Raw genomic sequence first — 26,095 nt, forward strand, 5'->3', positions numbered from 1 at the left:
GACAAGAAAGGGATTATAGCCCTACTAACTAGTCAAGTACTAAACAGAGACATACGGTTTGATTTGCTAAACCGCTTACTAAATATGTGCTTAATTTAACATATGGATGAGAGCTTGTTTAAAAAGGTTAACTAACCTCATTAGTGTCATTTTCATTCTTTTTTTAAACTTTTGTCTGTGCAGATTATGGCTATTACATCTTTAGTACATCACAAATTTTGTGTGGACAAAGCACCACCCATACCTCCCTTTCAAACTCACTTCAGCGGTAAGTATAAGTAGAACCTCTTTGTGTTTAATTATTTTCTCCCATTTACCACATTGACAGCACAAATGAAAGCTTGAATGTGACTTGGCAGAACATGTGACTTGGCAGAACATTGCTTCAACCTTGGAAAGCCACTGTCAGTCAGTGCAGGCAATATTGAACTAGTTGGATCAATTGTCTAACTTCGCATGAGGCAGTCTCCTATGTTCCTATGTCATTCTGCAGTGAAGAGTTTTACAGTTGTACCTTGGTTGGTGAATGGAATCCGTTCCGGAATTCCGTTTGATAACCAAGGCACGGCTTCCGATTGGCTGCAGGAGCTTCTTGCACTCAATTGGAAGCCGTGTCAGACATTCAGCTTCCCAAAAAGTTCACAAACCGGAACACTCACTTCTGGGTTTGCGGCATTTGGGTGCCAAAATGGACGAGTGCCAAGGCGTTCGACAACCAAGGTACGACTGTAGTTTGATATGAGAGCATTTCTACATTTCCACATGTCACAGAAATCTAGGAAGACAACTAAATTAAGTAGCATTGTAGTCATCAAGGTTTGAAAACAATTTTTGTTTTTCAAAATGGTGTCTGTCCTAATTTCCCTGCCCTATGGAAAGCTTCTGTATATTTTAACAACATTTGTTGCAAGCCATACATTGTTTTCATGATAAATATTGTTCTAGCCAAAGCACTTACAGCACATAAAGCCATTTAGCTAAGCTCCATATTGTATATTTCTCATTGACCTGGTTGTTTCCTTTGCAGTTATTTCCAAACCGAATGATTGCATTTTTCCATATGACTTCAAAGAAGTAGTTAAGAAGAAGGTAACTTTGTGTTTCTTGTACATTGGTTTGCGTTCTGTAGTCTCCATCTTTGGAAAAGCTTTGAACATGCACAAAGCTTTCATGCACTTTGGCCTGGTTTGGAAGTAATCTTATCTTGGCTAGCCAAGATATGTATGAGCTTTGTGCCTGATCTCCTTGACTTTGCACCATATTTTCCTCCCCCAGTATCTATGATTGAACATATCCTGGGTTAATCATAATCTTCGGTGACGACCCAAGTGGAAAAGTACGGCTACCAAGTTGGGAACAAACAGAATCTGTAGCCATGATTTGAAATTGCATTAAAATTCTAGGTTATTCCAAACTTGATAACTTCAGTTTCATACTAAAGTTTCATACAGATGTAACAAGAAATTTTGGTTAATTAACACAGAAATATTTAAATCATGGCTGACTGAGGAGGAATAAGTTATTATGAGGACAAAGCTTTCAGATACAAGTGTTGTGCATATTTCAGCTTATTTTTAAAAAAAATATATATACTTTATTAATTAAAATTTTCCATACTTGGTACAGATACAACATCCAATATTGCAAACTCTCACAACTGAGACACAATGCATAATGTAAAGTAAAATAAAGCAGGCATAGGCTATTTTATAATCAAACCAGTGATCAGAAATGCTTAGGAATTACATCCACAAGGGTCCTTGCAGAATTGGAGCATATTTCAGCTTAAACTGAGAGATGTTATGAATTGGGTCTTTATGAAATAATAATATTATTATTTATTTCATGTCTTACTGACCGTTCACCGCAAGCTCCTAGGGTAGGTTAAAGCCATTTAAAAATACAAATTTAAGAACAATTTAAACAGTAAAAACAATTTGCCTCCAAATTGCATCGTAATGGATTAAGAAAAATGTGTAGGAAAAAAATGCTATCAGCTTCTCACTAATTTAGCTGTCCTTTTCTATTGTAGTGGGCCGGGAAGGGTTTCTGTATAATCTTTGTATAGTATATAAAGATTTCCAATAAGTTTAAAGAATAATAACAATTCTAAAACTTTGTTATTTGTGCTTAAATGTTCTTGGTTTCATTTAAACATGCATAATTAAGCATAGGGTTGATGTGCAAAACTTTTAATTTTTTGAACATTTGGATTATTTAAATTTTGTGTTTATTTAGAATGCTAAAATAGAGATTGCCACAACAGAGAGGACACTACTGGGATTTTTTCTGGCAAAGGTTCATAAAATTGATCCAGATGTTATTGTCGTAAGTGGCTTTTTATATCTGCTTCTGAGATCCTTTTACACATTATTTTTTGCTACGTTACTTTAAGGTGATGGAATGTTGATTAATATTTTAACATAATGTGTTACTAATGGAGACTTACAGCAATGGAGGACTCCAGTGGGGTGGCTGGAAAAGATTTTTAGACGGGGTATTGGCAAATGGCACTGTTTTGACCAAATGAGAAGAGATTTTCAGAAATGAAAGGAAGACTAGGCAACGTTAGTTAGTTAGTTAGTTAGTTAGTTAGTTAGTTAAGAGTTGTGGTCTCTTGAGGGTTATCTGCTGGGAGCTCTGTGTTGGTGGTGGATAGAGCCAGAGTAATCTGGAATATTGACTGTCTTGCTTCAGTTTCCCCCGTAGCTACCTCAGTTCCTAATCTGGTTCAGGGCTATTTAGAGGTAGAGCACAGTTTGGTTACTTTCAAATAAGCATATAGACCAATACAGCTACTAAATGTGGGAAGCAGTTGGAAGTAATTTCTTTCTAACTTTACTGTGTTTTCTCCCTCCCTCCCTTCCCCTTCCCCTATGGCAGCCTATTAATTTTATCTCAGATAATTGGGAGAAATTGTACACTTTCAAGACGTGTCAGGGCACCGCATGTTGCTCACCTCTGAATGATAGAAAGTAAGAGGCAGAGAGTGATAATAATAATAATAATAATAATAATAATAATAATAATAATATAAAAAAAATTATTTATATCCCGCACTCCCCAACCGAAGCTGGGCTCAGGGCGGCTAACAACAATAAAATAGCGCAACATTCTAAAAACATTTCATTAGAAAAATTAATTAAAATCAAATTGATGGCAACCATTAAGCTAAAGTTCTGTAAAGATTGCCAGAGGAGGGAGTCAGGCTGTGCCCTGACCAAAAGCCTGGTGGAACAGCTCTGTCTTGCAGGCCCTGCGGAAAGATGTCAAGTCCTGCAGGGCCCTAGTCTTTTGTGACAGAGCGTTCCACCAGATTGGAGCCGCAGCCGAAAAAGCCCTGGCTCTAGTTGAGGCCAGCCTAACCTCTCTGTGGACTGGGACCTTCAGGATGTTTTTATTTGAAGACCGTAAGTTCCTCTGTGGGGCATACCAGGAGAGGCGGTCCCGTAGGTATGAGGGTCTTAATGATGATGCTATGTCTGAAGGAAAAGGACAGAGTAGGCAGGACCTGCGTAGCAGAAACCTAGGAATGATAGGTAGTGGAGTTGAGGACAGACCGAGTGAGAGTGGAGTTGGTGACATGTGAATGTCTTTGTGTTGCTTCATACATATGAGCATTAATAATGTGATACATCAGAGGAAGGACTTCAAATAGTATGGACCTTTGCCATCTCTGTTGTTTTAAGCTGAATACACAAGAGTAGGTATGTATAACTGCTTGTTTTTGTTTCCTTTTCTTTCTTTTTAAGGGACACAATATTTATGGGTTTGATCTGGAACTTCTTCTCCAGAGAATTAACTTCTGCAAAGTTCCACATTGGTCTAAGATAGGTCGACTGAGGAGATCAAACATGCCAAAGCTTGGGGTAAAATGTTGCTTATGTTGCATTGCTGTATTGAATGTGATTAAAAATGAATGTCTTGCTTGATTGTTTTGACTATAGTCATGTATCATGACAACATTCCAATTTAGATTTTGGTAGTGTTGTTAAGAGTCGTATTTCAGCCATGAGACAAAGCTAAGCAAATTTAGTTTACTTGTCTCAACTAGATGGAGTTATTGACAGATTAATGACTAACAGAGGTGTTTTTGTGTATGGTAAATTGTGGGGAAAATGTATGTTGGCTTGACTGGCAAATCATTCCTTTGAGAATAGTTAAGGTTTTCTAGTTCTGCTGTATAAAGCTCTCTACATGTGGCATAGTTAATTGTTATCTACTCAGAAAGGATTTTACTCAGACTACCCCCCCCTTCACATTGCTACAACATACTCTAGTGTAGGAATGAAAATCACGGGAGACGAGTAGTAGGTGTCATGTGAGAGGCGTCTGCCGGGGAAGCCCCGGGAACTCTCTTTTATTGAATATTACAAACATTGCCACAGGTGTGGTTGTGGCTGATTGGTTGATACAAACACAAAGAAACTCATTGCCTATTGGTTAATGCAAATGCAAGGCGGGAATTACATGTGAGGGGTGGGAATTACATGTGAACATTAATCACTGGTAGATTAAAGGCTGGGAAACGAGGTTGGGACTAGACAGGCATGAAACCTGACAGGCATGATTGATCATAACATGAAAGAATACAATAATCAAGTTCTATAGATGTGGTCAGCTATGCATGGAGTACAAGTCACCATGAACTTAAGGTGAACGGAGCGATGAGGGAATGTCTTGGTGTTTGGAACAGGTTTGTACAGTGTGTGCAGAAACAGAGAAAAGATCATGAGCGAGAGTTCCCAGAATGCAAGAGAAAAGAAGCAATACTTCCCATAGCAAGACTTCCCATAAGGCCACAGTTATGTGCAGAAAGAGATGCAATGCTTCCCTATAATGCAACAGTTATGTGCAGAGGGAAAACATATGTGCAGAAGGAAAACTTCCCTTTATCTCCCCCTTTCTTTTCTTTTTTGCGAGGCGTACTGGGTAAATAAGGCAAAAATATTTCGGGATTAGTGGTGTGCCAGCAAATGACCAAAATAAGTTCGCCAGGGAGGATGGGACAGAAGATACTACGAGATACGTGGTTTGCCAACGCATGCTCGAAATAAATCTGCCCATATCTCCCCTTTGGTTTACTGTTGGTGTTGCCATTTCGCAAAATAAGCAGCAAGGATTTTATTGGGTGGCTGAGGGGGAGAGAGAAGCCGAGAGAAAAGACTTATGAGGCCAGGAATGCATTGGAGGAAGCAGCAAAACAAAATTAATATACATATAATAACAATGGCATATTGAAAAAGACTACGAAGCCAAGTAAGGTTCGGCAACCAAGCGGTAAGCCACTGGGTGAAAGAATCCCCGAAAGCAGGGAAACCAACATCCTGTGTAATGTGATGTGTGAGATTTTGCAAATGAGAGATTTGTTTTTGAATAGCCTTAGAATTGTCAGTGATATTAAACAGCACATATTTTCCACTTGTTCGCATCCGTAATGATGGAGCATCAATAGATAATCGATAGCAGCGCGGTAAGAGTCCATGACGCAATTCCCTCTGTTCTTTATTCAAAAGGTGAAGAGCTTGTGAAGTAGAACTCAAGGCTTTTGCTGCGGAGCAAGCTAAAGAGTTAATATTCCTGCTATTTCGTACAGCCAATCCAGGAACTCCTAAAAGAGAGACAGCTAGAGAGAAATATTCAGATCTGCTAAGGAGAAAAACAAAATCGTTATAATCATTAGTCAATTGCACAGAGCGTCAATATCGAGAGCGGGATAAATGATGCTTTTTTGGTAAAATAATAGACATACGGCTTAAGCAGCAAGGTGTGCCATGGCTGATGTTTGCAGGAATGTAATTAAACGTAAAGCCTGGACACGACCAAAACCAGCCGTCAGGCAGCTCTGTGTATTTATATATATATGAAATATTTACATAATCAGAGCAATTGAAATTATCCTTGCCCATTTTCACACAGTTGGTTTTTGTGCAGTTCACCATACGGACACAAGAAACATTAAAGGAAGCCACGTATGGGGTCATGGAATTGGCTGCGTGGAGAAATGATGCAAAACTTTAACAGCAGCTGCCAGCTCAGAATGCTGGGCAAACTTCTGTGGAAGAGTGTAGAGGCTGTGCCATTTATCATTTTGTTGCCATGCAACGACCCCCCTGGAGGGGGCTCCATTAGTAAACACAGTAAGGGCATCCAACGGGACAGGGCTACTGCGCTATGCTTAAATTCACTTTCAAAAACTACATATTGAACAGCAGATAAAAGCATTTGGTTGGCTGCCAAATTTGGATTGGCTCCGGCAAGCAAGGACATGGCATGGCTCTGGTTGCCAGTTTCCGCACAGGATTGAATCATCTGAGCCGGATCGTATTTAGGACGGTTAATGATTGACTGCAAAGCCTTCTTACAGTCGGTGTTTGCATTTTCAAAAGCCAAATTTTTAATCAGTTCATTCTGGGCGGTAGTATTATCAACCTGCCTGGTGACTGCTTCTTTCAATCTATCTATAAATTGATGGTAGGGCTCTGAATGTTGTTGTTTAATATTAACAAAAGAGCTAATAGGGAAAGCAGAAAGCAATTCCCCAGCCCACACAGATTCCTCCTCTAAGGACAGAATTCCTTTCTGCCTAGCCAGAGAAAGTGAGGTGCGCACAGCTCCTGTAGGAGAGCACACAGGGGTTGTGGCAGGCAAAGCAGGCAAAGGAGGAAGGGGAGGGGTGGATGGGTTTGTGGGCTGAGGTGTAGGGAGGGGTTGGCAAGGCTGCAATGGAGGCAAAAGCTTAGGATAAGGAGGGGGGGGGATTGTCTGCTACAGCCAGAAGGGCAGGGGCCGAAGGAGACACCTGGGGTCCTAATTTAGCAACGGCAGCTGCACATTTCTGCCAGGTGAGCAGACAATGAATCGGAGCCCTCGGTTCTGCAAAGAGGGTCTTCCCGATCTTTTGCCAAGTCCCCACCTCCAGAGAGCCAGTCTCTGGGTAGGACGGATACTGGCAATTGATTTCACAAAGTAGTTGTTCAATTTCTTTTAAGGAAACATGAACACCCACAACCCGCTGCCTAACTAGAGAAAACAATTCCCTGGCATGTTCTCTCTGCAATTTCGTCAAATCGTTCCCCATACTCACGAAGTAAGCGCGCTGAGACTTTTCCAGTCGAGTGAAGTACAGGGGCTAGGCTGCGTAAGGGATCTGGCACGTCGGGGTCACCAGATGTAGGAATGAAAATCACGGGAGACGAGTAGTAGGTGTCATGTGAGAGGCGTCTGCCGGGGAAGCCCTGGGAACTCTCTTTTATTGAATATTACAAACATTGCCACAGGTGTGGTTGTGGCTGATTGGTTGATACAAACACAAAGAAACTCATTGCCTATTGGTTAATGCAAATGCAAGGCGGGAATTACATGTGAGGGGTGGGAATTACATGTGAACATTAATCACTGGTAGATTAAAGGCTGGGAAACGAGATTGGGACTAGACAGGCATGAAACCTGACAGGCATGATTGATCATAACATGAAAGAATACAATAATCAAGTTCTATAGATGTGGTCAGCTATGCATGGAGTACAAGTCACCATGAACTTAGGGTGAACGGAGCGATGAGGGAATGTCTTGGTGTTTGGAACAGGTTCGTACAGTGTGTGCAGAAACAGAGAAAAGATCATGAGCGAGAGTTCCCAGAATGCAAGAGAAAAGAAGCAATACTTCCCATAGCAAGACTTACCATAAGGCCACAGTTATGTGTAGAAAGAGATGCAATGCTTCCCTATAATGCAACAGTTATGTGCAGAGGGAAAACATATGTGCAGAAGGAAAACTTCCCTTTACTCTAGTACTGTGCTGGTAAAGAAACTAACCAGCTCGCTTTTTTCTATAGTTATTGTTTAGGTATTTTAATGCATCTGCATGATGATTGCACTATACCATTAATCTTGGCAAAACCAAATTCTTGTGGCATTGACACTGTTCAGTGGTATATGTGCCAACAGTGTGTGCATATTCTTATATATGTATACATGCGCAGGTGTGCTGTCCCACACACATTATAAGGAATATATATCTCTATTTAACAAGTGTCATCTATTTCCCCAATGTGTTTTGTTTTCACAATATGGAAAATGTTTTTTGACTTGTGGCACCCTATTGAATGAAAGCCTTCTGTTTTCCTTTATCCTGTTACTTTGCGATTTTTGATTTATGCCCTGATTTACGCCCTGGTCTTGATGATGCCCTGGCATTCTTGAACTTTTTTTTAAGAACAGAAAAAGTTCTCATTCAAAATAAGATAGGTAAAGAGCCAACACTGGTGTGGCTTAGATAGAAAAAAAAAATTCTCTTGTGTTAATGAAGCAGAGACCTATAAAGTCAGAACTATGAATTTGTTAGTTGTAAGTCCCCTCATTGGACGAGCTTTTCTCTCGTGTTTGCGACAAGAGAGAAGCAACTTCTGTGTGATGTAAAAACTGTGTTATAATTAGTCCACAACAGAAATATAGCAATGATACAGAATCTGAAGATGTATTTTTCTTTCATGGCAATTAAGGGTCGTAGTGGATTTGCTGAAAAGAATGCAACTTGTGGCCGAATGATTTGTGATGTAGAAATTTCAGCAAAGGAGCTGATTCGTTGCAAAAGTTACCATTTGTCAGAGCTTGTGGGTCAAATTTTGAAAATGGAAAGAGTGGCGATTCCATCTGAAGAGTTACGAAATATGTACAGGTATGCTGCTAAATACATTTCTTGTTATAGCAATCCCATTAGCAATAAGAACATCAGAGCCTACTAGATCAGTTCATCTTGTCCAGCATCCTTTTCTCACAGTGGCCAAGCAGATTGCCTGTTGGAAACACATAAGTAGGATATAAGCCCAAGAGCACTCTCTCCTGTGGTTTCCAACAACTGGTATTCAGGATAATTATTGCCTCCCAACTGTGGAGGCAGAGCATAGCTTTAATGGCTGGTGGTCGTTGATAACCCTCTGCTCCATGTATTTTTCTAATCCTCTTTTAAAGCCATCTAGGTTGGTGGCCTAGCTAAAACAGTGGTGGAATTTATTCACTTATAGAATAGAGACAGGGAATTAAACACTGCCCTGGGAACTACAGATCATTTATTGGCTAGGGGTCCATCATCTATAACCCCACAGCAGTTTTCATACAACTATGAAACCAATATGAATAAAATGCTTGAGGTAAAACATCATCAATAAAATAAAAACAACAGTAGATACAATGATACAAGTATTGACTAGTGACTAACAGCAGGCCAGTTTTGGCTTCCAAAAGCACAAGAAAACAGATAAATAAAACCATATAGCAGAAGCCCATCTGTGTTGTGGTCATCCATGGGAGTTCCATAACTAGGGTGCCATTACAGAGAAGTCTCTGCTCATAGTTCCCATCAGATAAGCTACATTTTTCAGTAGGACTGCAAGTAGGAACCCCCTACACAACCTTAAGGCACAGAGTTGTGGGCATGGGAAGAGACACTTGGTTTCTAGACCCTTTACCATCTTGGTTGCCCTCTGCACACATTCCAGCTTGTCAATATCCTTGTTAAAGTGTGGTTCCCAGAACTGTATTCCAAGGCAGAATAGAGTGGGACGCATCCCTGGTGGTCTAAAGAGAAGGCCTTGTGACATCTCTTGCAACAAACAGAGCCTGGCTCTGTTTGAATCTAACCCCTGATGGATACTTCTGTGCAGTCATGATATTACTACAGTTCTTGAAATCATGACTTACCGGAATATTGTACAGGTGCTGCTGCTACTCCTATTTTTTCTTTCACACTCTTTCCAGTTAAAATGGGAGTTCCGTTTTGTTTTAATTTTGCACTGTAACCAATCATTTGTGAGCTCTGGCTTTATGGGCATTGTGATAACGATTTGAATCTGCATGCCTTTAGAACATGTGGCGGAATTTATTAAAATTTCCTCTTCCTCTTCTTCTTTTAGTGATTCCCGTCATTTACTTTACATGCTGGAGAACACCTGGACTGATGCCAAGTACATTTTACAAATAATGTGTGAGCTCAATGTTCTTCCACTAGCCTTACAGATTACCAATATTGCTGGCAATGTTATGGTAAATTTCATTTCTTAGCAAATTTACATCTCCGTTATTATATCTGATTTGAATATACAATCTTATTCACAAAACTGGTTCCTTTACAAAAGGATATATATATTAAGCCTCATGACGGGAGGTTCATAATAGAGATGTGTTGATCAAGTCAAAGGGAGCAGATTGATGTTACAGATTCCAAGCAGAGCAAAGACAAAACGCCTTAAAGCCCAATAATACAATTTCTGAAAAATATTTAAAGCAAATGCTATTAATGCAATACCATTGTTGGCGTTTTGATTTCTGTTTCAACCTGTAACTAATTGGCTTTTATTTCCTTACAGTCCAGGACGCTGATGGGTGGGCGAGCAGAGCGTAATGAATACTTGCTCCTGCATGCATTCTATGAAAAAGATTATATTGTGCCAGATAAGCAGCTCTTTAAAAAGTCTCAGCAGAAGCAGGTCAGTAATTTTTTTCAGCTCCTCTACATTTCTTACTTTTGGTTTATAGCAGGCACATTTACTGTTATGTGCACAAGCTGTGATGATCAAACTCTTGTGACACCCCCCAACTCCTCTCATCTATGCCAGGGGGTGACAATCGGAGTTGTCTAGTTTTAGACAGACCAGACTTTCCCATTAAGTCTGAACTTTGTTAACTCTGGTTAGTTGAAAACCTTGGCTTGTTTGAACTAATCATAACTCTAAATGAGCCAGATAGCCAGAATTGTCCATGTTCAAACTCAACATGTTAATTTAAAACTGACAGTAGAAGTTTCTGACCTCCCTCTTCCCCTCATTTTCATGCACCAGAGAAGTAATTAAGCACTAAGCTTGTCCCTCATGTTCATAATGCTACGCTATTGTTCAGTATTAGGTCTGAACCAGAATACTGTTTTGTTCTTCCACAGCATCAGAAAGTTGGTATTCTGGAGAGGTGTTTGGTTTTGGGTTGTTGCTGCACATCTATATATGTGGTGCTGTACATAGAATGACAGACCCTGGGCCTGTCTAGCCTAGCACGGTCCACACTAAGTCTCCATATAATTAGAACTTCAGTTTTGGCTTATTCTTATGTCTCATACAGCTGGAAGATGATGAAGATATTGAAGGTGATCAGAACAAATCAAAGATAGGTCGGAAAAAAGCAGCATATTCTGGAGGTTTAGTTTTGGATCCCAAAGTGGGTAAGAACTGCAGCTTCACTACTTGAAATGGTAGATCAAATAAGAAAGGTGATGAAGATACACTAAACTACTTTTAAAATAAGTCATACAATCCTTTCTAAAGTCTTCCTATACTTCTTGTTCCTTTTTTTTCCTAGCGAAGCACAAAAATGACGATAGTGGGATTTTTCTTATGCTGCACATTGTGAAAATACCATAGCTGTTTCTATTTTGAGAATGCAGGAACAAACATTAGCTTTAATTTAGAGAATAGTACATCTCCTCTTGAATGTGGAGGAGGAAAATGCGTACTTTATGGCAGTTAGATCTAACTGAGATGTGTGGCAGTAATTCTCCCCCCCCCCCCGCTTATATTGGAGCATGTGGGAAGAGAACAATTGTGTTTGAATTTGTATTTAATATCAAATACGTAAAGTGTATATAATATGTAGAATGATGATGAATAATTGGGTCTTTCAATTAAGGTATGTCTTTGATAAAGGACTGGATGGGGTGTAACATGCTGGTGCATAATCCAGACAAAATAGAATTCCTGTTTATATGGGGTTTGGGTTTACAACTTTTCTTGGATGAGGCTTCACTGCCCCTAAAATATGAGTATCTTTAAGGTTTGTGTGTACACCTTCAATTGGCACTCTTGTAGGATGTGAAAGTAGTGTTGGTGGCATAAAGTGCTTTTCTTTGAGCTTCAACTACTTCACCAGCTATGACCCTTTGCCCTTATGGTGCATCTCCATCTGTAAGACATACGTTTCTACTCATACCTGGACAACATCTTGTGCTGGGGCCTTTCTCTTGCCCAGGCCACCCAGGACCTATAAACCACCCTGATGTGTCTATAACATGCGTTCTTAATCAGCTGGCTCAAGAACCACCTGCAGGCAACACATCAGGTGTCTCGGTCCAGATAGAGTCCAGAAGATTCAATAGACGATCAGGCCCTTCCAACTGCTCAAAACAGTGAACCTGCTGCAACTTGCCCACATCCTCAACATGATGTCCTGAACTTAGATCCTCCTACCTTGGGCCTAAATTTCCCCTCAATCCTACTCCAATGGCTACTGTTGCTCTTCAAAGAGAAATTAGGCCACCATAAGATTGACCTTACGCTGGACATTTAGGAAGCTTTCTGCTGGTAGACAACCTCTCACACCCTCAAGAGTTCCTTTTGAAGTTTCCACATAGATAATTAAAATGATGGGCACTAGTCTCCATGGCTGGGGAAAATACTGCCTAGCACGGATGACCTGGGGAATGACAGAAATAGGCCACAGCGTAAATTGGCTGGCTTGCAACATTTAAAAACACCATTATAGAATACAGAGTAATAAAAACAATAACAATAATGAAAATACAGGACTGTATCTGTTGGTACGCCCCGCGGAGGACCTTACGGTCCACAAACAATAATACAGTGGTACCTCTGGATGTGAACGGGATCCATTCCGGAGCCCCGTTCACATCCTGAGCGGAACGTAACCCGCGTCTGCGTGGGTCGTGATTTGCTGTTTCTGCGCATGACATCCTTTTGAGCGTCTGTGCATGCACAAACGGCAAAACCCGGAAGTACAGTGGTACCTCAGGTTAAGTACTTAATTCGGTCCAGAGGTCTGTTCTTAACCTGAAACTTCTTAACCTGAAGCACCACTTTAGCTATTGGGGCCTCCTGCTGCCGCTGCGCCGCCGGAGCACAATTTCTGTTCTCATCCTGAAGCAAAGTTCTTAACCCGAGGTACTGTTTCTGGGTTAGCGGAGTCTGAAACCTGAAGCATATGTAACCCGAGGTATCACTGTAACCCATTCTGTTACTTCCGGGTTGCCGCGGAACGCAACCTGAAAATGCTCAACGTGAAGCTACTTTGACTGTACTTTGGAGGTCCCGGGCCTCAAGGAGGTTAGACTGGCCTTGACCAGGGCCAGAGCTTTCCGGAGGGCCTGCAAGACGGAGCTGTTCCACCAGGCCTTTGGTCCAGGCCCAGTCTGACCCCCTTCTTTTTTTCTATGGGACCCTGTATGTAAGTTAGTTTTCAAAGGCCTGTCTGACTTAGGAAGTTCTTAGCCTCATGTCTCCACCAAATGTGCCTCTTGATGTTGATGAGAACAAGACAAGGTCTTCATCTGAGGATCTTAGTGCCCAGGCAGGTTTGCATAGGGAGATAAGATCTTTCAGATGACCCATGCCACATAAGGCTTTATAGGTCATTACCAGCATTTGAATTGTGCCCGAAAAAGGACTGGCAGCTGGTGAAGTTGGTTTAACAGGGGACTAATATGCTACCTGTAACTTGGACCAGCTGAAGCTTCCAAACACTTTTGAAAGGTAGCCCCATGGAGAGTGTGTTGCAGTAGTCCAGCCAGGATGTAACTAAGCATGCTTCACCGTGGCCAGATCAGATATCTCAGGGAATGGGTGCGTGATCCATAATTGTGCAAATGCATTCCTGGCCACCACTGAAATATGGGCATCCAGGTTCAGGGCTGAACCCAACCAAACTGCAAGTTTGAGACTTCAAGTGGAGTGTAACTCCACTGAACACAGATTGAATCCCTGTTCTCTCATCTGCCTTGCAACTGAACTGGAACACATCTGTCCCTACCTGAGATGATGATGATGATGATGATGATGATTTTATTATAGATTTCCTTAGTTTACAAAATATGTGCATTGTTTTATACAGAATAAAGTTGGGGAAGAAGAGGAGGGGGAAGAGTGGTAAACTTATATTCTTATACTTAGTGTGTACGTGGGTGTCAGAGCTGCCCGAGGTCCCAGCTCACAAAGGACCAACGCCAGTTCGTTGTTATATACAAAAGTCTGTATTGAAGTTCAGTTTCGATTTCAAAGCCGTGGCGCGCAGCTCTACGTCTCAACTCTAGACCGCTGAAGCTCCGTCTGAATCTCCTCCCCCCAGACACCAGTTTAAGACTCTAGCCTTGCTCCACCTCTTCCTTTGCTCTTTCCTCCTCTGGGTCCGTCTGTCCACTGGGGTCTTGCTGTTTCTAGACTCTTCTGACGCTGAGTCCCCTGAGTCTTCCCCCTGCCTCCGGCGGGCTTTAGGACCTGGTTCCCAATCCGGGTTTTCTGCCGTCCCGCGTGCCTGTACATTTGAACTTGGCGCGCGCGCCCAGCCGGCAACCTTTCTCCTGACCGTTACACTGCTCCTGTCACTGCTTCCCCCTTCGGGGGGGCTAGCTGGACCTGACTTCCCCTCCGTTCCCTCACTCTCTGATAGAGGCGTGGTCAGCCCGGACTCATCTCCTCTCCCTACTGGAGGAGACGCTGGTCCTGATGCATGGGACTCTTCCCCCCCACTACGCTCTGGTGGGGGAACTGGTCCTGATCTCCCGCTGCTGCTTTGGGAGTCCCCGCTGGCCCCTTGCTTCTGGTGCGTCTCCCCTGGGACCCCCCTTGCCATGGCCATCGGCGCCCCCCTCTGGGAATCTTCTGAATCGCTGGAGAAGCTCATGGAATCTCTCGGGCCACTGTCATACTTCCTTACGCTGCCCTCAGATTCTTCCCCTTCGCTCTCTGTTTCCTCTCTCCCCTGTGCCTCTGCTCCTGAGCCCCTGACAGTGGGGTTTTTATGTCAGCGTCATTTCGGTAGGTTCTCTGTTTGTTTTTTCTATTTCCTTGGTAGTGAGAGAGGTTGGGTGTGGGAGCCAGGATGTGATTGATTGTGTTTAGTTGGCTGCAATGAGGTTTGTTTGTGTGTGTAAGCTGGGGGGGGGGGGATTGTTGGGTCAAGTTAGCCAGATTGATTCATATGCTGTCGTGTCCCTACCTGAGTTAAACTTATCCAGTCCATTACTGAGATCACACACTGATTTAGAACAGAGTTGTGTGTCATCAGCATACTGATGGCATCATACCCCACAATTCTGTATGACCTCTCCCAGTGGTCTCATGTATTTGTTCAATAGCATGGAGGACAAGATGGAGTCCTGAAGTATCCCACATGTCAACAGCCATGGAGTCGACCAGGAGTCCCCAGCACTACCTTCAGAACTTGTACCTTCAAGTCCTTACTAGTGCCACTGTTAAACAGTGTCCCTAAGTTTCATCCCTGACAGCGATCCAGAAGGATGCTATTGGGAGGTCCAACAGAACCAACAGGGGCACACACACCCTTGTCCAGTTCCTGGTGTAGATCATCCACCAAGATGATCAAAGCAGTCTCTGTTCCATAACCGGGCCTAAAGCCAGATTTGAGATGGATCTAGATAATCTGGTTTATCCGTTTCATTTTGTATGCTGAGTACATGCATAAAAATCCTCTATGCTGCTGCTAATAAGTGGATGCTTGCAGTTTCACATGGTGTCTCCTTTCTGTGGTGACAACTGTGCAGAAGCATCCCAGAGTAACACTGAAGCTATCTGTTCATCCCTGGATAGTTAACAGGGTTGGATCGTTCCACTTCTGACATATCTGTACCATAGACTGGTGATGAAGTGTAGTGTTTTGAAATAATGCAAGTGTTTTTCAGACCTGACTGCTGACAGAATCACATGGACAAATTGATTTCATAATAAACCAGAGTACTTTTGAAGGAATCTGACTTTAAATGTCCCCCTCACCAATGACTCTTCACTCGCGTTCTGGTGTTCTTTTACACTGTACTGCAAGTAACTTGTCTCTCACAGTCTCCATAGTAGGTATATATTGTAATGTGAATCTTGTGTGTGTGTATTTTTAATTTCAGGTTTTTATGACAAGTTCATCTTGCTCCTCGACTTCAATAGCTTATACCCTTCAATTATCCAAGAGTTTAACATCTGTTTTACAACAGTTACCAGGGTGTCTTCAAGTGTGCCAAAAAAGACAGAGGTGTGTGTTTAATTTGACAGGAGCTTTTAATGTTTGATTGTTAAAAAAGATCATATGTTTATATTCAAGAATACATTGAAGTCTCCTTAGACATTGCGGCTGTATTTAGTAATTGTAGTGTATTGCATGATACCATGTTTAATAGTATAATTTTTCATTATAAATTGTGTATAATCTCATGAAATCAGATTGGTTCCACCTTGACATGGAGTTCATTATATTTTCCTTTTTAGCAGCTGCATAATATTTTTGTGACATTAAAAAGTGTACATGGACCCTCCTTGTTTTCTTACATGCTTAGCTTATTCCCCATTTTCCCATGTAAAACCGGATCAGTCTTGCTTGCTGAAACATTTTTTCTACACCCTGTCCTTGTAAAGTTCATTAAATATGTATATAAACTATTTTTTTACATGATTTATCTGCCTATATGCCTATGAGATGGCAACGATGGCATTGTATCGTCCAAGTATTGTTCAGCAGAACTGTTGCAGAGAAGGAAGGCTTTGATCTTTTTTGCATGTGTTCAAAGTGGTTTTGTATGCTTCTCAGGTGGTATCCAATCTGGGTAACTAGGTTACAGAACCAGGCTTATCTTAGAATCTGCAGCAGAACAGAGTTAAGTGCCTTCAGAACATTCTTTGGCCAGCCCAGGATAGTGCAGTTGAACCTTACACTCTACTTTGAAGTTTTCACTAGATATTTTGTCAATACCATTTATTTTCTTTATCTGTTTATTTAGTCATTAAATTTGTGTCCTGTTCTTTCTCCCAAAGGAGAAAAAGTCAAAGGAGTGTACTCAACTTCTGCTAGTCCAATAAAAACAAATCCACATTTTTGTGTTAATGGTTACCTGTCTGAGGTTACTTGGGCCACTTTCAGCCTCTGGTCCTCATGCATGCTTATGGTTTCCTTGCGGCACCAAGATCCTGTGTCCATTTAGGTTCCTTTCAGCTCATAGATGGGGCATGCGAACCGAAAGAGGCTAGCAGTTTTAGGTTAGAACCACGAGTTTGTCCTTGGTTGGGTGTGAAGTGCCAACTTTCCCCAAGGGGATGGTGATTAGGCCCTTAATCACGAAAACACCTTTTGGGTTATTTATATGCCAGTTTTTCACGCTCCCTTCTTGGGGAAAGTAGGTGTCATCTCCCGAATGAGATGATTTGGGCACAAGACAGAGACCCACCGGGGGAAATTCCTCCAGAGAGTAGATAGCGATCTGAATGCCGATGGTTCTGGAAGGAATGGTTATCTGACCTAGTTGGGATGTCTTCTCCATTAGGGTCTTTGAGATAGAACCCAGCGGCATATCCTTGTTCATATGACAGGGTGGAAGCAGCAGTTTCAGGAATTAGGTTATTCTGGTAGTATTAACTTGTCAAACTAATAACTTCACAGGATGGAGAAGAAGAAATTCCAGAATTGCCAGATTCATCGCTAGAAATGGGAATCTTGCCTAAAGAGATCAGGAAGTTAGTTGAACGAAGGCGTCAAGTGAAACAGTTGATGAAACAGCCAGACTTAAATTCTGACCTCTACTTACAGGTATCTCTAACAGAATGAAAATGTCCATTGTTGAAAAACTAGACCAAGATTCTGCTTGTTTGTATACGCATCTTCTCCAAGGCTAATCTTTAAATGTAAGAAATGAGTATATAGGGCAATATTTTTTTTTTTGCTGCTGTTTCTTATTTTCTGCTAGGCTAGCCTATCTTGTTTCTTATAGAAGGGGCTAAAATGAGCAGCTAGATAAAATTTGCCAGTGCAGTTAACAGGACAGGCACCCATCCCCACTTACATGCATGCCACTCGCGGATGACTGCATTTAAATGGGTCACTGCTAAATAAGTAAGTAGATTGGACTTCAGTCGACCAGGAGCACTGGGCGGCAAGTCCCTTCTCCCCACTTCTGCCATTTCACTGGCTCACCTGGAGCCTTTGCCCCTCTACCAGATGGCCACTCGGCATTTTAACATCTCTCTTATAAGTGACTGAGTACATATGATTATATTTATATATTTAACTACTTGCTGTGATGGTCTTAATTTCTTCTTTGCAGTATGATATCAGGCAGAAGGCTTTGAAGCTTACAGCTAACAGCATGTATGGATGTCTGGGGTTTTCCTACAGTAGATTCTATGCAAAGCCACTTGCCGCTTTGGTGACTTTCAAAGGCCGAGAGGTGAGTCGGCAGCGAATAATGGGCTCGTGACCTTCCCTTCCCATTTCCTTCTTGTGCACAGCTGAGAAATGGACTGGACAAGGGTTTTGTTTCACTTTGCCCTTGTGTGAATTCTGCTTGTCATTGCGTGTGAACTAGAGATTGCCGTTTATCACAAAGTCTGGTTGGTTTTGAAACGAGCCAGCTTCGGATCATGGGTTATGAACCAAAGTTTAATGCTGAGTGCAAATTTGGTTACTGAATGTTTGAGTCAATTGTAACATTTATGAGAATGCATAAAAAGGTAAGAACAGCTCGGCTGGATCGGACCCCTTTTACATGTATTCATCATAAGTTTTCCCATCCAGTTTCTGCATTAACCTGCAATAAAAAAGAAAAGTTGCAAATTAAATATGTATTTAAAGAGGTACTTTTGAACATTTTCTCCAAAATACGCATGTCTAAATGTGTTTCATATAAAAATATGCTTTTTGTTACTAATATTTCATTACAGTATTCAGTTTTTAAAATAAAACACAAACTTCCTTTAACAATGCTGCCTCTACATCCAGCAATCTTTCACTTATCAAACCATGTAAGTGAACAGTTAAATAATAGATTTTTTAAAAATAGTTTTTAAGCTGACAATTGTATTGCAAAATTCAGAGGCGTACAAAATTTGAAGGATAACTACATTCTAATCTACATAATTAGTTCATATCATTTCATGTTAGAATTAACAAAGAATCTGTTAATCAAGCAGCCTTGGTCCTCTTCTTCTGTTGCTTCCAAGTAACTACTGCTGAGACATGTATTGTGTCTGTAAACCTGAATTCTCCATGTAACTAACTTGAAGCCATTGATAGACTTTACCTGCATGAATTTGTAAGATCATCTTTTAAAGTCATATAAGCTAGTAGCCATTGCCACATTGGTGGCAGTGAATTCCATAAATTAACTCTGCACTGTTAATCAGTTTTATTTGATAAGCCCAGGTTGTTAGTATTATGGCACAGGAAAAAACCCTACTCACTTGCCCCATATATGCATCATTTTATACACTATCTACGTGTTCTCTTCCTTACCTTTCTTCTAACTGAAAAGCTCCAAACACTATAGCTTTGTTGTTGTAAAGACAGTGCTCCCCTTTCTGCATCTTTTTGCAGCAGTGCAGTATTGCTCATAGAATGTGGAGTGGCCTTTGCCTCCATCCTGAAGTGGGTAGAACTAACCCACATGCTCCAAGTGGCCCTTTGCACATTCCTGAATAGAGCTACTGTTGCCATGCATTTATAGACCACAGCAGTGGCTCTTGATGTTGCCTATTTAAAAAAACGACCTAGCAAATTTGGTCAAACCATCTGCCCTAGTTAGTGGTGAAATACATTATAATAGCTAGTGAGGGTCAGAAAGTGCTAAATACTTCAGCTGCCAGATTGAATCTTTAGAAAACCAGAAGGGTATGTTGTGTTTGGTGCAATCTGGACTATTGACTGTGCTCCCAAACCTCTAATAATCTGATATTTATTGTTATGTGAGTAATCTCACTTAAATTAGAACATAATGGCTTGCTGTATCCTTTTGGAGCAAAAGTGCAGCATACCTCTGTCTCCTTCAATACACCAGTATGTCTGAATTATTTACCAAAACCAAACCTTTTTCCTTGCTGAATAACATGCTGGTAAGTCATATTGACTTGGCCTACGGCTGTAGTTGAGTGGTAGAGTATCTGCTCCAGAGGTCTTAAGAATTATTAAAAGTTGTGTCCATATCAACCTTAACTACCATTAATGCCATCCACATCCCCACTTAACCAAGGTTTTCAAATCAGTTTACAAACTCACATGCTCTCAGTGGGGTTGCTTGCTCTCAATGGGGTTAAGGCCAGAACAATGAATTACCGTATGTAGACATTCCAGACAGTCTTCTATGTGGATTTGTGCTAGTTAGGAAAAAGATGAGGGGATAACTACACTTTATGACTTGTGGCTTTGCTTCTACATCATATACAAGGAAGAAGTTTATTTACAAAATTGGTCAGAAGGCAGTAGACACGTTCAGAAATTAGCTTTTAAGAACCTCCTGGCATAGGAAAATCTTAACTCTAAAAGTTTACATTGTTTTCTTGCAAAATATACTTCACTGGTCTGAAAGTGTCCAGTTTTGCTATTTAAATAGTTTCCATTGTTCCATTCAAAGTTTTGCTTATTACAGCCCTGCTTGACTTTCAGCAACTTTGTACAAACTATATTAGCCTTTAGCAGAAAATCTCAAGCAGAAGAAAGCATGCTGTTGTATTCGTTTTACAGTTGGCATTATTGTATATGGTAGTAGAGTGGTAATTATGCAGATTCTTCACTAGATGGCGATATATATCTTGTGTTTATTGAAAAAATTAAGCCGTTTCTGGTCACTAAATGTGAGTTCTAATTATGTATAAGTTGATATGACTTTAGAGATTTACAAAATTTCCTGTATTATTAGAGCTTCACTGAGAATATGGGTTTTGTGCAGTTCAATCCAATAGGAGAAAACGTACACTCGCAGTACATAAGATTAGGGTAACACAAGAATATGGCTTCTGAGAAGGGTTTCTTCATAACTGTCTCCACAACATCTATTTTTTCCATATGGATAAAATTTTTGTACCCCTAGCCTACAGCCTGAAATAACTGGTTGATTCTAGATTGAGTGCTAGATTCTGGCAGCTGGGAGTGGCTAGGTTTGCAGTGGTCTCACCAGGAATTAGCTTCCTGATTTTATTTTAGCTGTCGTATTTGTGTTGCCTGTTGGACATAGAGAGGTGGATGTGCACGTCTGCTTCACCCCACCAAAGCACACCACACAGTCCTGTTACTTTCACAGCAAACCCCTGCAATTCATTTGCAATGCAACCAGTTCCTTCAACAGAGACTGAACACTTGAAGGGCTCGCAGCAGAGATTTTGAAAACCTACATTACACGGCCATTACACTGAAGTGAAGAAACAAACTGATGCAGCCAAAGTGCTTCTCAGGAGTTATCTACTGTAGGATAGGCGCAGCCCTTCCCATCACCTGCAGTTATTACTTGAAACCACTCAGTGATATACTTCCCATCTTGGAGACAGTGCTTTGCTTGGCTAAAGGTGTGCTAGTTAGAGAGACTGTCCTAATAACGCAACAAATCCCACTTCCAGTTTTGTCTTCATATCTTCTCTGGCAACAGTGGTTGACGTAGGCAACTTTGGCTCATTTTATCTGTTTATCCTACCCAAGTGATGTATGCCATTACAGTGACCTTCTGTGATTTATATAGTTGAAACTGGTTAATGAATAGGCAAAACCAGATGCTAAAAGAGGAGAGAAACCTGTGGGTCAATAATCTTGTTTGTTCTGTTAGCACACTTAAGGAAAATATGTTTAGGAAATAGATACAGCATGAAGCTTCTGAGTTGAATGTTGTTCACTGTTCTGGCATGATTTCTTTTAGCTTGAATAGACATTGAATTTTGTTATAGTTGCTACAAACAGTCATTATGGATTATTTAGTGTCATGTAAATTGAGCACCAGCCAGCGAGTTTTGGGATAAGCCAAGAATGATTGACTCCTGGTAACGGAATCTTGTTTCTTCGATTCATTACACTGCTGCTTGCAGGATTTGTTCTTTCCATCTTTTTAACCTTACCTTATGTAACAAATTATAGTGGCCACCACAAATTCCCATCTTCTGAACCTCATTTGTACATATCTAGCATCCTAGTGCATCCACTTCAAGCTTTGAAGTAGGCAGAGATAACCTGTCCATGGATCCCCTGATCCCTGTAGGAAAAACAGTAACAGAAGGCAGCTTATGATTTTCATTTGGTAGGTATTTGTAAGGAGCTGGAGTCAAGCGTAGGTCAGCAATAAAAAACAACAACCAAGGTGTCAGTGAGACCAAAACAGTGCAGACCTAGTGATCCCAGCAACTCTTCCCAGTAGGTCTTGCTCCAACAAGGCAATTGTGAGGACTGAAAGTCCCCACCTTCCCACCGCTTCAGGGTCTTTCCCAAGCAGTCGCAAATGCTCTGCCCTCTTCGTTTATCTGTGTGTTCTAGGAGAACAGGTGGAAGGGGAGTTGGTTGCAGTACGAGAGGGAGACTCCTGGCTTCTTCAGCAGCCGCCTTCTCTCTCTCCTGGCCCCACTCCACTCCAGCCTCTGCTTCTGCCTCAGAGTCTGAACAGCCCTCTGCCACAGCCTCTTCCTGTTCACCCAACCTGTTACCTCTTCCAACATCCACCGCTTCCGACACCACCTCCTTCCATTCTGCTGTTTCTTTTCCCTCTGACCATTCACCATTGTCCCACCACCAATCTCCTGATCCTGAGCCTTCTTCCCTTGGGGCTTCCCCAGTTGGTGTCTCCCACCACTTCTCTGCATCCATGACAGAGGTTGGGGGGGTGGAATTTTTTTTTGGGGGGGTGGGCTTTTGTTTCTCTTCTACTGTTTAAAGTATTGTTTTATAGTTGCAAAGTCACTTTTTGTTTGTTAAAATCCGAAGTATTTTTTTCCTTTAAGCTAGGAAGAAAAACAGATCAGGGTGAAGAATGCTTGTAAATATTCTGTTTCAATTCTCATTAGTTGTTTTTTTAAAGCTACACTAAAAGCCCCTTTTGAATAACAGTGTTGACAGGTCTTGTGAAGCAGCTACTGCTGGCACTGAGTCAGGATGACAGAGCAATAATTTTAAAAACTGCTTTAGTTACTTAAATACAACTCACTTCTAGGAAGACTGCAATAATTTGTTATCTGGTCTAATCAACTCCATCTTTTCATTACTACTTTCCTTGCATGTTTTTTTTTTTTTTTAATGTGTGATACACCCAATACGGTATCTGAATATAAGGACCAAGAACCAAGTTTCCACTTCCACTTCATAGTACAGTCGTGCTTTGGATCCTGAACACCTTGCAAGTCGAATATTTTGGCTCCCGAACGCCACAAACCCGGTGTTGCGGTTTGCGAACTATTTTTGGAAGACGAACGTCCGACGGGTCTTCTGTGGCTTCCGATTGGCTGCAGGAGCTTCCTGCGCCCAATCAGAAGCCACACTGGGGTTTCCGAACATTTTGGAAGTCAAACGGACTTCCGGAACGGATTCCGTTCAACTTCCAAGGTACGACTGTACTATTAATGTATGAGTATCCATATGTTGGCATACATTGTATCAGAGGAGAAAGGTCTTTAATACGGACGGGCATAGCATTCATTTCCATACACTGGGTTGGATACAGACCTGCTATCCTGCAAACATATGGACTCTGGTCCAGCAGAGGCTCCCACTGTAGGTAGAGATGGAAGCATTTTTTTCCTGATTCCTGCACTCTCCCCAGCATCCTTCTCCATTGTGCTGCAGTGTCCCCCCAATCCTCTGGAGCAGATTTTGAGGGCAGTTAGATGGCTGCTGTGGGAATGGGATATTGGCTAATGCCACCCCGCTTGCACCAGTGGGAGCATTTCTTGAGTGCAACTCTGTTCAGGGGAAATTTGGGTACAAACCCTTACATTCAGCATTTTAACAGCCCAGTACTCTTTACTGTATTACCTGGAAGCAAGTAATTCTAATTATGTAATTGTAAGTAATTATGAGATTGCAACAAAAATGCTTTGCTATTGGGTTGGGGAGCCCTTTTCCTCCCCAGGCTGCTTCCCCCCTCCCACAATACCGGCTACCAGGTTAACCAGGCAGGCAAGAAGGTAGGTAAACACTTTTCTGCTTTGCTCTCCTGCTGTAGCTGACTCTGTAGGTCTCACAGAGAGGTTCATGAGCCCAGAAGAAGTAAAGCAGGCAGGCAGGCTGCTCAGAATCATGTGGGCAGGAGCAGGGGATGGGTAGAGGACCAAAAATGACCATGGAACCTCATTCTTACTGGGGTGTGGGCCTGAAGGGGAGGGGGTAGTTGTAACCCAGATAGAAGGACAACAAGGCCTGTGGCTCAGGGTCAATGATCCTTCAAAGGAAAAAAAATGTTTCTCTATTTCTCCTTTATATGATGCAACAGGACTGGGCTAAAAATGATGTCCCTCTAAAAGCATCAGAGTAACTTTAGTGACTTTTTCCCCTAGCTGTGAGCATTGTCTTTTTATTGTTCTAGAAATTTATTTGCTCTGGTAATATGTTCTAATCTTACACCTCCTAACACTTATTTCCATTTTTTCACTGTTCAGCTCTTTTTCTTTAAACCAGTGTCCACAATGTAGAATTTTTTAAAATTGATCTAAGCTTTAAATTAAAGCACAGCAGTCATTTTGTCATGGCCACCAGTGTCGTCGTCTTCTTCTTTTTAAGCATTTGTTGTCTAAGCCCAGAGTATTTTCCTAGGTCCTGGAAGAACACAGTTGGCATTATTGTTTGAGAAATGAACTTGCAGTGCTCCATTGTCCCATCTTCATAATGAGGAAATGACTCTTTGCCAAGACAGGCAACTTCATTTACTGGGGGAGCATGTAAGGTATGCATGATAGTAGATTATCACATTTATCAAGTATCAGTACTAACTTGGTATTTGTCCCTGGCCTTTTCTCTGCTAAGTGAAGTCCTATATTTTGTGTCCATCTGTTCTGTCGTTTCTCTCTCACACACACACATATATATTGAGAACAGTTGGTACTAATAGTTTATTAATAGTCTGTAGTTCATAGAACTTGATGTAATGGCTCTGTGCTTTGTATTTCATTTATTTATGTCATATGATGTGATGCTTCTGACCCAATGGCATACAGTTTGGGAATATTTCGCTTCTAGTGAGGCCTGCCATTTGGCTGCAGGGGTTCTCGTTTGGAGATTAGGCTTTTAATGTGTGAATTCTTCAATTACTCATTATTTCTTCAGAGCTAATGTTTTTGATAAAGCATTTCAGCTAGAAGCAAACAACAGCACACACACACACATGCCTTCTTTTGTTTGGAATGGATGGGTGAAGAGCAAGAGGAACAGAGTTACATTTTCCGTACCATCTCTTTAAAAAAATGTTTATGTAAGGAAGGACTAGAAAAAATTTCAAATTCCTGGAATCTACTACTAAGATTTTCTGTGATCCAGCATTGTGTTCAACAGATTCATATACAGTGGTACCTCGGGTTACATACGCTTCAGGTTATACGCTTCAGGTTACACACTCCGCTAACCCAGAAATAGTGCTTCGGGTTAAGAACTTTGCTTCAGGATAAGAACAGAACAGGATAAGAACAGGCTCTGGCGGCGCAGCAGCAGTAGAAGGCCCCATTAGCTAAAGTGGTTCTGCAGGTTAAGAACAGTTTCAGGTTAAGAACAGACCTCCAGAACAAATTAAGTATTTAACCTGAGGTACCACTGTAAGAGCTTGTATAGATTTTGTAAAAGGACAAATCACAATGTCCATGTCTATGTTTTATGATGGTTGAAGGGACTGCAGATTTTCACTTCAGTTTGTTGTCTTACTGGGAAAATGGTCTTTGCCAGCTGCTGGCAAACATTGGCTCTTTCTCTCCTGCTACGGTTACTGTTGGTTTCCCACTACTGTGGTAACAGTTGTCTTGTACACTACCTTAGATGTATGTTTGCTGCTACCTGTTCGGTAGCATATGTAGTAAGGAGACCATGGAGAGCAGTAGATGATACAGTACCTCTTGGCTGCTTAAAGCAATTCATTCTGGCTGTGGGAATTTTATGGGGTGAAGAGGGCACAGGCAGAATAAAGGGAAACAACCAAGAGTAGAAGCAGCAGCTGCTAAGAGCCTGAGGCTGGGAATTCTGCCAGCTCCTGGTTCTGTTCGCAGTGGGCAATAATTGTTGAACAAGTTCCTAGTCCCAATGGGACTCAAATGCCCAGCACTACACAACACAATTAATTACAATTATTATTTTTAACAAGAGTTGTGGTGATGGAGTTGAGC

General features: G+C 41.5%; 1 protein-coding gene across 1 annotated transcript in view; it reads left to right on the forward strand.

Moving 5' to 3' along the window:
* Positions 1-26,095, forward strand: part of POLA1 (DNA polymerase alpha 1, catalytic subunit) — a 176,994-nt gene that overhangs the window by 22,075 nt on the left and 128,824 nt on the right. The window contains exons 16-26 of the mRNA XM_083734167.1: positions 184-268; positions 1,028-1,089; positions 2,239-2,328; positions 3,753-3,869; positions 8,504-8,679; positions 9,914-10,043; positions 10,367-10,486; positions 11,112-11,211; positions 15,913-16,037; positions 17,436-17,582; positions 18,097-18,219. Coding sequence (XP_083590293.1) covers positions 184-268; positions 1,028-1,089; positions 2,239-2,328; positions 3,753-3,869; positions 8,504-8,679; positions 9,914-10,043; positions 10,367-10,486; positions 11,112-11,211; positions 15,913-16,037; positions 17,436-17,582; positions 18,097-18,219 — 1,275 coding nt within the window. The remainder of the gene's footprint in view (positions 1-183; positions 269-1,027; positions 1,090-2,238; positions 2,329-3,752; positions 3,870-8,503; positions 8,680-9,913; positions 10,044-10,366; positions 10,487-11,111; positions 11,212-15,912; positions 16,038-17,435; positions 17,583-18,096; positions 18,220-26,095) is intronic.

Source organism: Podarcis gaigeae, assembly GCF_964106915.1.
Source record: "Podarcis gaigeae genome assembly, chromosome: 4".
Classification (NCBI taxonomy): domain Eukaryota; kingdom Metazoa; phylum Chordata; class Lepidosauria; order Squamata; family Lacertidae; genus Podarcis; species Podarcis gaigeae.